We start from the raw sequence: 12608 nt of genomic DNA on the forward strand, positions 1-12608 counted from the left end.
CCCCAGGGTGCAGGGTGCAGGATTCAGGGGCTTTCTGGCCCGGGGCAGCAGGGGATGGAGCCGGCGGGGCAGGGAGGCCGCGTGGGCCGCCCGGCGCAGGAGGGCTGCCAGCAAGCCGGAGCTGGCAGCGCAGGGTGGGGAAGCAGGAAAGGGAGCCCCGCTCCTCCGCCCCGCGGGGAGAGCGCTGCGGCTCTCGCAGGAGGGTTCTGAGTACACACAGACTCTCTGGAGCCTCCCATGTAAATCCTGGCAGGACCCGGCCAGCTCTTAGCTCATTCACGTGAGATCACCGAGGCGGTCGGGGCGCTTGTGCGGGTACGCGTGCGCTGCGCTTGCTGCGGGGACCCTGCCCCGTCCCAGCCTGCCTGGGGGTTGCCCAGGGGGAGAGGGGAGAAAAATCCATCCCTTCCAGCCCATCTCCTCCTGCTGTGGCGGCGTGACTACGTGGCTGTGCACACCAGCCAGCCAGCCTCTCCCAGCTGCATGGCAGACACCCGCCGTGGTGCCAGGACGCAGCAGGGACAGCAGGACGAGGGCAGGGGCTGCTGTGAGCTCCGCGCATGGCACAGAGCCCCAGGCACCACCACCTGCAGCCATGTGCCCAGCACGACACCGCCGTGCTGTGAAGCGCAGCCTTGAGGCCCCTGGCCTTTTCCCCCTGGGCAGGATACGGCCTGAGGTCGCCTTCTGTTCTTCTGCCACCCTCAATCATCTTTCCTTTGGTGTTAAAACCTTGCGGGATATTTGCATGCTGTTGTGACTTCCCTTAGCCATTACCAGTCCAAAGAAAACAGATCCATGTGTTTGAAAATCTCAGCTTACATACCATTCCTCCAGCTTCTGCTCCTTTTTGGGGCTTTTCCTTCTTTTGGTGGATCAGTGACCTGAAAATGCACTCTGTGTTTTCCCTCGGAGAGGTAGATGAGAAGAGCTCGTGCAGCCAGCTCTGGCATAGCTGCATATTAAAGCCTTCAGCAGCAGCCCTCACTAAGCTGCCGCCTGCCAGCTCTTGCTGTGATGGTCTCCTCGCCTCCCCCACCCCGGACAAGTTTTTAATCACTTGCCCCAGATAGATCAGATTAGATTTTTTTTCCCCCTAACAATATCATTAAGTTTCCTGTGCATATTTCTAGCCACTTAGGCCCCTTTCATGTTGCCCCGACTGTGGAAAGCTGCACGGTCCCTCGCTTCGCCGTATCCTCGGGAATTTCGTTGACAAGCTGCTTATCTTCTCTGCCAGATCATTAACATGCTGTTTACGCGCTCTGCCAGGTCATTAAGGAAGATGTTAACGAATGACCCCCGCAGAACCCCACGAGATCCTCCTGGCTCCACCTCCTCGCCGCGCTCCAGCTGGGGAGGTCCCCACCTGCCCCCCCCATCCCCACCCCGTCACGCTCAGCTCAGGGCCGCTCGTGCTCCAGCCAGCCCCAGCAATTCCCATTATGTTTCCTACAATCTTGTTAAAAGGGCTAAAAATACCTCCCTGCCACTTGACATTCATCTTTAGGCAAGGCGATCCATTTCTGGCAGCCCCCCCGGTTCGTTCCGCTCGTGTTTGGCTGCCCCCTGGGCGCTCAGCACCCTTTTCCCCGCTCAGCGTCCCAGGGGGATGCTGGCTGGCCGCGCAGGAGGGCAGCGGTCGCAGATCCTCCCACGGGCTCTGCTCCCCGCTGGCCTTCCCCTCCTCTAGAGCACGGCCAGAGGAATTGATCTGCTGCCAGCTCTGGAAACGGGGAGAGGTTTCTCTTGCCCCAGGATGCCTGCCCGTCCCACCGCCCGCGCCGGGGAGCAGCAGCTGCTGCCTTCTGTGCCTCAACGCCGCGCCCGAGAGGGGGCAAAGCACCGAGTTCAATATCTCTCACCCATTTCTGAGGCCTCATTAATTTAAGCCAATATTCTTTCCTCCCCAGAGGTCCCGATGAAAGAGAGCAGCTCTATTGAAGATGCTTAAGCATTAAGCCTGTGCTCAAGTTCCATTAGAGTGCCTGATTAAAGCGGTGAATGACCGGGCTCGGGACAATGCTAAGTGCTTTCCTGAATCAGGTTCCCTGACTTCCCAGCGCCTGCGGCTGCACACTGAGCTCCTGCTTTCTGCCACCATTCTTCCCCCGGAGCCCCTGGCCAGACCCTTGTTCAGGCGCCTTTTTTACATTTTCTTTTTCTTGCAGGGATTCTTTTTTTATCCTTTTAGTATTTTTTTCTTTTTTTGAAACCTCAAGTCCACGAGTGGCCACTTCTGGAGCGATAAAAATCGTATTCCTTGCCATTTTTTTTCTTTTTTCTTCCAGGCAATTGTAGCTTACAACACCTTCATTATCACGTCTCTGAAAACTGGTTAAAGATTTTAATACTTCCTTCCCCAGACCATTATGCAGCAGACTGCTCAGCCCCATAAAATGCACCTTCTGGAACCCAACCGCCCCGAGCTGCTGCGTTCCCCTGCTCGCTCCTTACCCCGACAACTCAAGCGCCTGCGGCCAGCACCTTGCCTCTCCCCGGGCCCAGCACCCACGGCGGGTGGGAGCTGCCTTTTCCCAGGGCTGGAAAAACCGCGCTGGAGCGGGGAGCACGCGAAGGGCTGCGGCTGGGCTCCCGCAGCGCCCACACCTGCGGCCCCGTGCGGATGGGACACATGCGGGAGGAAGAGGGGAGGCGGTGAGAAGGCTGCAGGCAGTCGTAGCAGATTTTCGGTTAGAATATGGGCTTTTAATTTAAATCATATTGCACAGCTAGCGACTAAGTTGCGTCATTTTAATCAGCCGGCACATCTGCAGAAGGTGCAAGTTTCCAGGAGCCTGAGCACCAGAATGATGGTATAAATCACAGCGGAGGAAAATCCTTGACATCACCTTCATTTCTGAATTTGATCCTCTGGTTTAGCAGGGTAATGTCAGCTTTCTGGCACCCGTTTTGCCTGGCTGTTTGCTATTTAATAGGTAGAAGGCTTGTCAGAAATCTCCATGCAGCCGGTATCCTGGTATTTCACAAATCCACTCTTTCTTTTTTCTTTTTTTTCTTGAAGAGGGTTGGATTAACCCCGAATTTCAGCCCCAGTTCACCTGCTACCAACAGCAGGGCCCACACTGCACGGTGGTTTCTCTCTGGAAAGGCTCTGCTCAGGGACGGGGCCGTGCATCTCCACGGGTGGACTGCGAAGCATTCGGGATAAATGTGCCGCACGGGTTCAGCTGCGTGAGGTCTCCTATCTCACGTCTCGTCGCAGAAAGTAGTTTGGGGGAAAGTCTACCAGGTCCCGCTGTGGCCATGCCTGTGGGACAAGCGGAGTTTATTCCCTACCGCTTTTTATTTAGGTGAGTTTTAAATAACTCCAAACGGCTTCCCTGGGGGAGCCATCCCACAGCCGAACAGATTTCTGCACTAAGCACTTTTTCCTGGTGTTCAGCCTAAATTTTTCTTTTGCTCTGTTTTATCCCATTACTCTTTTGCTCTAAAATGTCTCAGGTAATTTAAATATGAAGTGGCTGTGGAATACATTTTGTGAAGCAGATTGTTACTTGATGAGGGTGTGATTGTGCACAGTAAGACACTGCGGCAGGGGGGTGTCGGGGGGCGCCGAGCTGCAGGAAGGCTGCAGGAATGTGGGTGCTGCTGGGCCTGACCAAGGGGGCAAAGTGACTCGGGCCCTGCCCTGTCCCTGCAGAACGAAATGTTTGGGGAATAAAAAAGGGGCAGGTGGAGGTGAATCTTCCCAGGAATCGCATTGTTTTTAAAATCAGGTTTAAAGGGAGGGGAGAGAAGGGGGAGATGGAAGCGGAGAGGCTGGAGAGCACGTGCAGGGAGGGAGCAGTGGGGACGGGCTGATGCTGGTCGGAAGGGGCATGTGGGGTTTGGGCAGAGGAGGCACCGGCATGCGGGTGCACGTGGTGCTGCAGCACGAGGCAAACCCTAGGCCTGCATGCCCGGAGCACGTCCAAGGGGCGATGCCCTTTCTCCTCCCACAGCCACGCACGACCACCCTGGAGAAGCGCCAGGTCTGCTGGAGACCCCTCTGCTCCCACGGGAGCCTCCTGCGGCTCGTTTCGGTCCTGGGAGCTGCAGAGCAGGAGGCGAAGCTCCCCGGTACTCGTGACACCCGGTGACACCCAATACGCCCGCCAGCTGTCCCTGCTCAGGACATCAAAGGCAGCGAGAGCAGCCCTTCGCTGCCAGAGCAGGGGAGCGCGGGCCAAGCCCCGCGTCGCGCCTTTGTATCCGCAGCGCAGCCCGGCGCAGAGCTCCCGCTGCGTGCCTGCCTCTGGGTCTGCTCTCCGTGTGTGTTTGTGTGTCTGTGCCACGGAGGAATGCCTCTTACAGCTGGGCCCGGGTCTGGGCCGCATGTGTATTTATATTTGCCCCCCACGCTTGTGTGCACATACGTGCCCTTGGCATGGGATCTTATAAGCGCTGCTTTCCCTGATGGATGGCATGTGAATCCTTCTGACAGGTGGGGGGCTCGGTCCAGCGCAGCGTGAGCCCTCTGATCGCTCGCTGCTGTGGCAAAGTGTGCGAATTTTGGCTAGCAGGTGTGCCCGAGCTGTGCACCCTCTCACCATGCACACACTTGCCATACACACATGCTCCTTGCATGCACGCTCGGCGCACCCACGCTCCACGCACGCCCTGTCCCTTTTGCCCTTCCCCATGTGAGTGCAGCAGGGCTTCAGCTCTTCCTTTGCTCCAGCATTTCACCCCACAGTTTCGATTCGGGGCCCTCTGTGTCTCTGGGGAGAAGCAGAAAGGCAGGAAAAAGGGAAGGGAGAGTTGAATTACCGCCGCTCCCGGGGGTGACAGGCAGGGATGGGCAAGGCGACAGCTTCCTGGCAACTTCTCTCCCTCTCCCAGCTACTTGTCAAAACACAAGGAGATCTCACAAAGCCTGGGATTTTTGGAGAAGGATGGGGTGTCGTTGCCTCCACTGCACCTGCCCAGCTAATGTTCTTCCTGGCAACTGCTAAAAATCCTTGCCTCCGCCCGCTCCAAAATAGCAAGCCCTTCCTCCTGCCGCCTGCGCCGCTCGTGGCCGTCTGATTTCACTGGTTTCACTGGTTGCCAGTAGTCACCAGCACAGACGAGGTTAGGAACCATTTCTCAGTGGGTTTAGTGGCTTTCATTTCTTAACAATCAATTCTGAGGAATCAGCTTTGTTTGGCATCACAAATTTCCTTGCTTGGTCCGGGTTGGAAAAGCAGGATTTTGTGTCTGAGTGACTGTAATGGGTGGGTGCCCTCCATGGTAAGGGTGACCCTGGAAGGGTGCTCTGCTGTTCTCACAGCCGGGCGTCCATCCCTCCATACCAGCAGGCTGCAACGAGCAAAACCTCTCCCTGAGCCCCGGTACCTTTCCCATGCCAGAAGTATTTGGTTTTCCCCGTGTCCATTGTCCACTGAGAAATTCCAACAGGGGAAGAAATGATAAAAACATGAAGTTAAACTGGATATTTGCACAGCATTTAAGCATACAGCTATACTGGTGTGTCAGGTATGTACATACCATTTTAATCCATGATAAAGAGGCACTGGCTGACCTTTGGATGCTTGTTGTTGACATTGCCTATCTTAAACTTGTAAAGAGTACCCACAACAGCCGGCGCTTGCGCTGCTCGGGGCGCTCGCCCCACTTGCACGGCTTTGTTTTCCCCCATTCTCAGGATGCACCGACACTGATTAGCACCAAACTGGTCCCCACTGGTCTGGTCTGGGGTGACGGAGACCTCAGAGATGCAGAGACGACACAGCATGCCAGGGTTCTTTGCAAACAGACCCCGTGCCGTGTTCCCCTTGAGACAACCCGCACGAAATGCCGAGCGCAAAGCGCCTTTGTGCGCTAGAGGTCTGCACCTGGGGGAACTGCCAGAGCCGTTGGCCAGGGGGGCACAGCGGTGGCTCCGTGGTGTGGGTGCCGTGCCAGACCCCGTGCGCGTGGCTGAGGGGCTCCGGAAGGGAGGTGGGTGCTGGAGCCCAGTGCGGGGGGTGAGGAGCTTCCCGAGCCGTTCTGCCTCGTCCCCTCCCGGTCCACCGCGGTCCCGTTGGTGCGAGGGAGGCGTGGAAACGCCGTCCTCCAGCTTCTGAATTCCTCGGCTCCCCATCTCCCACCTGAGCCGGAGCGCTGTGAGAGCAGGCGTCGCCATGGCAACCAATCGTGATGTCATCTGCAGAGATTTTTGGGCAGGGGCGCGCAGGGATGCCCGCCAGCTGGCCGGGCTGGGGGCATCGCGGCTGCAGCGCCCCGTGCCACCGCCCCGCCGGGGACGTGCCAGCTCCCTGCCTGGCGCTTGGCTTCCCGACGGGAAGCAGCGAGGGGAGGCACAGGAGGGAAGTCACCGACGCTCTAATGCGGTTCTCAATTCCCCAGCCAGCTTGCTTGGAATAATTACCGTTGTTGCAATATAATTCATTACGGTAGGCTCTAAATCCTCCCACCTAAAATGAAAATATTTTTTTTCCTCCTTCCTTCAGGTTTTTTGTCTCTTTTGAATTAAGGTGTCATTGGAAAAGCAATTGATAGACTCATTCATTTAGCCTAAATCAAACTGACATTGTCTTCAGGACTCTAACTCCCTGTAAAATGCCCGGCATAACCTAATTTAAGCAGCCAGGGAACGGCTCGGACAAGGCCGTGCTGCAGACTCGCGCTCTCAGGAAAGCATCTGCACAGCTTCAATTTAACAACACATTTCATTCCAGATTTTAATTTCTTTTTAAACACAGAAACCTAATAAAGCTCGATCCAAATCTGATGGCAATGTTGTGCCATGTGAGGTGCTGGAGGAAAAAAAAAAGCTCAAGTAGCCAAATGAGAAACAAGTAATGGGGTTGAGTGCATTTGAGGTTGTTGTGAACCAAGGGGTTTTTAAATTGTGTTAACAGAAAATGATGCAACTTCGGAGTTTTTAAAGGATGTTTGGAGTAGAAAGTAAACTGGCTGTGGTGAAGAGTCTCACGTTCAATCCCAGGTGCATTTCTGAATATTGAATTGTTAAGGTTGGAGAAGACCTCCAAGATCATCCGGTCCAACCGCCCAATGCGGGTTCCTTTCAGATTTCTCATTGATGAAGTCACCTCACACCTCGAGACACAGCTAAAACACGCAGCCCCGAGGCTTAGGAAGTGTGGACCGAAGGAAAAAGAAGAGCAGTCGGACAGGGGAGATCAGGCTGGTGAATTCTCCCTGTGCAGACAAACCTCTTGTTGCACAGGCAGCGCGTTCCACATTGGGGGGCAATTCCATATATTGGGGCAATCCCTCATTTTGGGGCAATTCTGCATTTTGGGGCAATTCCGCATTTTGTGGTCAATTCCTCATTTTGGGAGCAATTACTCATTTTGCGGGGAACTCCGCATTTTGGAGCAATTCCGCATTTTGGGGGCAATTCCTCATTTTGGGGGGAACTCCTCATTTTGGGATCAATTCCTCATTTTGGTCCAATTCCTCATTTTGGGGGCAATTCCTCATTTTGGGGGGAAATCCTCATTTTGGGATCAATCCCTCATTTTGGTCCAATTCCTCATTTTGGGGAGAACTCTGCATTTTGGTGCAATTCCTCATTTTGGGATCAATCCCTCATTTTGGGGCAATTCTGCATTTTGGGGCAATTCCGCATTTTGGGGCAATTCCGCATTTTGTGGTCAATTCCCCATTTTGGGATCAATTACTCATTTTGGGGGGAACTCCGCATTTTGGGGGGAACTCCGCATTTTGGGGGCAATTCCTCATTTTGGGGGCAACTCCTCATTTTGGGGGGAACTCCTCATTTTGGGATCAATCCCTCATTTTGGTCCAATTCCTCATTTTGGGGGCAATTCCTCATTTTGGGGGCAACTCCTCATTTTGGGATCAATTCCTCATTTTGGTCCAATTCCTCATTTTGGGGGCAATTCCTCATTTTGGGGAGAACTCCGCAATTGGGGGCAATTCCTCATTTTGGGATCAATCCCTCATTTTGGTGCAATTACTCATTTTGGGATCAATTCCTCATTTTGGGGGCAACTCCGCATTTTGGGATCAATCCCTCATTTTGGGGCAATTCTGCATTTTGGGGCAATTCCGCATTTTGTGGTCAATTCCCCATTTTGGGATCAATTCCCCATTTTGGGGGGAACTCCGCATTTTGGGGGGAACTCCGCATTTTGGGGGCAATTCCTCATTTTGGGGGCAACTCCTCATTTTGGGGGGAACTCCTCATTTTGGGATCAATCCCTCATTTTGGTCCAATTCCTCATTTTGGGGGCAATTCCTCATTTTGGGGAGAACTCTGCATTTGGGGGCAATTCCTCATTTTGGGATCAATCCCTCATTTTGGTGCAATTACTCATTTTGGGATCAATTCCTCATTTTGGGGGCAATTCCGCATTTTGGGATCAATCCCTCATTTTGGGGCAATTCCGCATTTTGGGGCAATTCCGCATTTTGTGGTCAATTCCCCATTTTGGGATCAATTCCCCATTTTGGGGGGAACTCCGCATTTTGGGGGGAACTCCGCATTTTGGGGGCAATTCCTCATTTTGGGGGCAACTCCTCATTTTGGGGGGAACTCCTCATTTTGGGATCAATTCCTTATTTTAGTCCAATTCCTCATTTTGGGGGCAATTCTGCATTTTGGGGGGAACTCCGCGTTTTGGGGTCAATCCCTCATTTTGGTGTCAATCCCTCATTTTGGGGTCAGTCCCTCACTTTGGGATCAGTCCCGCAGTTTGGGAACAGCCCCGACCCCCGCCGCGGTGCCGTCCCGAGGGGCGTGGGAAAGGCCGGCAAATCTCGGCGCCGCACTCGGGGCCAATCAGCGGGCGGTGCGCGGCCGCCAGGGGGCGCCATTGGACCGCGGCTGAGCCCGGGGGCGGGGCGGGGGGGACGGGGACGGGGCCGGGCCGTCGGGGCGCCGCCGCCCGGCGGCGCCCCGACGGCCCGGCCCCGTCCCCGTCCCCCCCGCCCCGCCCGCTTCGTCTGGGGGCGGGGGGAGCACCGGGGGCCCGATCCCTTTAAGAACCGACGGGGGGGGCGGGGAGGGGCGTGCCGGCGGCTCGAAGGCCCCGTCGGGGCGCTCGGCGATTGGCCGCGCCGCCTCGGGTTGGCCGCGCCGCTGCCTGCCGGGGGGAGTAGAGGGGCGGCGCGGCGGGCGGCGGCGCTGTGCGAGCCGGGACGCCGGAGGGGACGGCACGGAAGGGAACGAACGGCGCGGAGAGCGGCGGGGCCGGGCCGGCACGGAGCGCGGAGGAGCGGAGCCGCCGTCGGGGCGCTGCCCGCGGGCGGCGCGGCGCCGATGCGGGGCTGAGGAGCGGAGCCGCCCCCGCGGCATGGGCGCCTGACGCCCGGTGCCGTCCCGCCGCCGAGGGACGATGGCGCGGCCCCGCGGCGGGCGGTGGCTGCTGGGCGTGCTGCTCGCCCTGTGCCGCCTGGCCGCGCCGCTCGCCAAGAGCCTGGAGCCCGTCTCCTGGAGCGCCGGCAACCCCAAGTACGTGCGGCACGGGGGCGCGGGGGGTGCGGGGGGGCGCCCGCCTCGCCCTTCCCCCGGTGGCAAAAAAAAAAAAAAAAAAAGAGAGAGGCAAAGCGAGAGAGAAAAAAAATATATATAAATATTTAGAAAATATCGCCCCGCGCTCTCTGGCCTCGGAAGCGGAGCGGCCGGGGGAGCCGCGAAGAGCGCCCGCCGCGTGCGGACCTGCCGCCGGCCGCGCCTCGGACGCCGGAGCCGCCCGGGAGCTGGCGGCGGCTTTCTACGGACGGAGAGAAATAGAAATATCCCCGCTTGGAATACAGAGCCCGCGGAGCGCTGCACAAGCGCAGAGCTCGAGCCGGTGGTGGTTTGCTCGTTGCCAGCCGCGCAGCACGCTTGGCTGCTGCCCGAGCGTGTGGTGGCTTTTTTAATTTTTTTTTTTTTTCTTTCTTCTTTTTCTTTTTTTTTTGTCCGGAATCTGGGGAGCGTGTCGCGTCCCGCCTGGAGGCAGCCCGGCGGCACCGAGAGCGTCCCGCAGCCGCCGCTCCTCGCCTGCGGCCGCCGCGCCCCGCGCTCCGCACCCGCTCCGCACCCGCTGGGCGCCGGCAGGGACCCGCCGCCGGCTCCTTCGCCGCCCCCTTCCCACCCCGGGCTCGGCTTCGCGCTCGCGTTTCGGTGTGCCGAAGGCTGCGGCTATATTCGGCTGCCTGCTATTTTTTTCTTTCTTTTTTTTTTTTTTTTTCCCCCTCCCCGTGGCTCCCCTGTTATAAATAGGCAGCTGCGGAATGCCGCCGGCGGGCGGTAGGTGCGGGGCTGGGAGCGGGCCGAGCCCCCCGGCCTGGCGGCCGCGGACGCCCCCGGAGCTGGGGGGGGGCCGGGGGGGGCTCTGCCCGCCGCGGGGGCGGAGCGGCGGGGCTCGGTTTTTGGGGCCCGGCAGGGCGGGGGCGGCGGGGCTCGGTGCCCCCCCCCCCCCCCGTGGGGGCGGGCGGCCCTGCAGAGCCTCGGAAACGGCGCTTTTGGCCCCAAAAGCAGGTGCGTGGGGGGGCGAAGGGAGAGGCGCTTCCCCCCCCCCCGGCCGGGGGCGGCTGCGTTTGGGGGGCGGCGGAGCGAGGGGGGGGCGCGGGGGGCTTCCAGCGCTCGCTGCCGCCTCCCCCAGCCCCTGCCCGCTGCGCTCGGGGCTTAAAACCGCGGACAATGAGCGTCGCCCTTCCAGCATGCCTGGAATAAAGAGTGAGGAAAAGCTTTAAAAGATGTTTCAGCGCTCGACATGGTTACTAATGACCTATCGATGTTTTGGGCCCGATTGTATCAGGATGTTTTTGGTAGCCCTCTTGCTGGGCTTTATCTTGTAAATCGCGGGCTGTTTGTTTATCTTAGCCCCTTCTCTTCTTAGTTTAAAAAAAAAAAAAAAGTCCAGCTTTTTATCTTGATTTCCCACCCCCACCGCATTTCTCAAGAACAAAAAGAAAAGTTCTTGAGAGCTGGAGAAAACTGACACGGTTTGGGAGCCCTCTCCAGTTGGACACTTAAGCGAAAACCAAACATTTATCTTTTTTTGGGTGTGTGTGTGTGGGGCAACTTCGCTGCGCATAAACTCCTGAATTCAGTGTGTTGGAAAGGCTGCGAAGAGATCTCTGGTGGTTTAAGAACTGCAATAAGTAAATTCTCCTACTTGGATTTTTTTTTTTCCTCCCTTTTGAAGATTTGCCTGTTAGCTCGAAGCAAAAAGCAAAGGAACTTTTACCCTTAGGAATTGATCTTTTGTGTTTATAAGTCTGCTATGTCAGCACGAAGGGCTGGGGGGGCGGGGAGCGAGGAGAAAGCAAATTGGTTCCAGAAACCGCCACCTTCTTATTTCAAGAAGGGCAGTTGGAGATAGAAATCCCTTTGAGTTTGTTGCGTTAGCTTGAGCAACGTGCAGGTAGATGCGTGTGAAGCCGGGCAGCGAGGGGAGGCCGTTCCTTCCCCGCGTCGTGCGCTTGGCAGTTGCATCGTCTTTGCCCAGAGCAGGGCGAGAATTCCCGGGGCCACTCGGCACGGCCGATCCCAGCGGCCGGGGGTGCTGCCGCGCTGCTGGTGCTCACCCGCAGCTGGGAAGCTTGCCCCTGCTCGAGCGAGCCTGGTTTATTGGCGCTTGCATTTATTAAATTGTCAAGGCCTGGAAAGTTGGGAGGCGTCCATGGCAGTAACGACCCCGCTGGTGTGGAGCGCGGCTCCGCTCGGGGCTGGATGCGGGGGAACTTTTCCGATCCCTCCGCAGGGGCCTGCGAGCTGCCCGCCGCTGTCCCTGCGCGAAGCCCCGGGCCCGGTGGCCTCGCGGGTGCACCCGTGGCAGGGTGGCAGTGGAGCTGCGGGTGTCGGTGACCCGTTCGCTCCCTGCGTTCTCGCTGGGTTTGCAGCGGGGTGGCTGCGCCCCGGAGCTGCGGGCGGCTGTGGGGCGTCGTGCTCGCTGCAGCGTGGGGCTGCGCGGCTCGGTCTGGGGGCAGCCCCGCTGCTGTAGCACCCACCCGTGGGGGCACCGCCTGGTTTGTCACCGCGGTGGTGGCAGGAGGAGGTGGAAGGGCCCGAAATGGCAGCGCAGCCGCCCAGAAACGGCTCTGCGGGTGCTGTGGCCGGGGCAGGATGGGTTCTGCAGAGGGTGTCCTCGTGAGCGTCGTGCTAGGCGAGGAAGGCCAGGCGTCTTAGGTGAGCAGAGGCTCCGGGAGGCGGCGGGGCGCCGGTGCCTGCCGTGGGGCCTTGGTTCCTCACCCGCCCGCTGCGTCTGGAGCTCCGGCTGGGCCGCGGTGCCTCGCGCCCTCCGTCCGCGTTTGCTCGTGTTGGGGCTGGTTCCCGTTCCAGATTACCCAACGCCCCTCAAACTTCCCTCTCTTTCCTTCTCTCTTCTTTTTCCTCGCTTCTTTATGCCTTCGTGCTCCTCCTCGGGTTTCTGCAGGGCGCGCGGAATGAGGCAGGACCTCTTCAGAGCCGCTCTTGCCAGCGAACACAATCGAGCGAGCACGTTTCTGAGAAATGGCCTGGGAAGCGTGCGCCGCGAGTAGCCCCGTGCCGGAAACCCACGCTCTTTGTTCGGCTGGGATTACTTTCCCTGGCCCGGAAAACATTACAAAACCCCTGCGTGTGCTCTGGGGTGCTTTGGGCTCTCCAGAGCCTGTTCGTGGTGCCTGGGGAGAGCCCC

At 58.0% G+C, this 12608-nt stretch overlaps 1 protein-coding gene across 1 annotated transcript in view; it reads left to right on the forward strand.

Moving 5' to 3' along the window:
- Nucleotides 1-9100: 9100 nt before the first annotated feature.
- EFNB1 (ephrin B1) overlaps nt 9101-12608 on the forward strand; it is a 59608-nt gene continuing 56100 nt past the window's right edge. Inside the window, exon 1 of the mRNA XM_067004830.1 lies at nt 9101-9451. Within this exon, the coding sequence (XP_066860931.1) occupies nt 9336-9451 (116 nt within the window). The 5' untranslated portion in view covers nt 9101-9335. The remainder of the gene's footprint in view (nt 9452-12608) is intronic.

The sequence above is a fragment of the Anser cygnoides genome, chromosome 13 (genome assembly GCF_040182565.1).
Source record: "Anser cygnoides isolate HZ-2024a breed goose chromosome 13, Taihu_goose_T2T_genome, whole genome shotgun sequence".
In the NCBI taxonomy this organism is placed as follows: domain Eukaryota; kingdom Metazoa; phylum Chordata; class Aves; order Anseriformes; family Anatidae; genus Anser; species Anser cygnoides.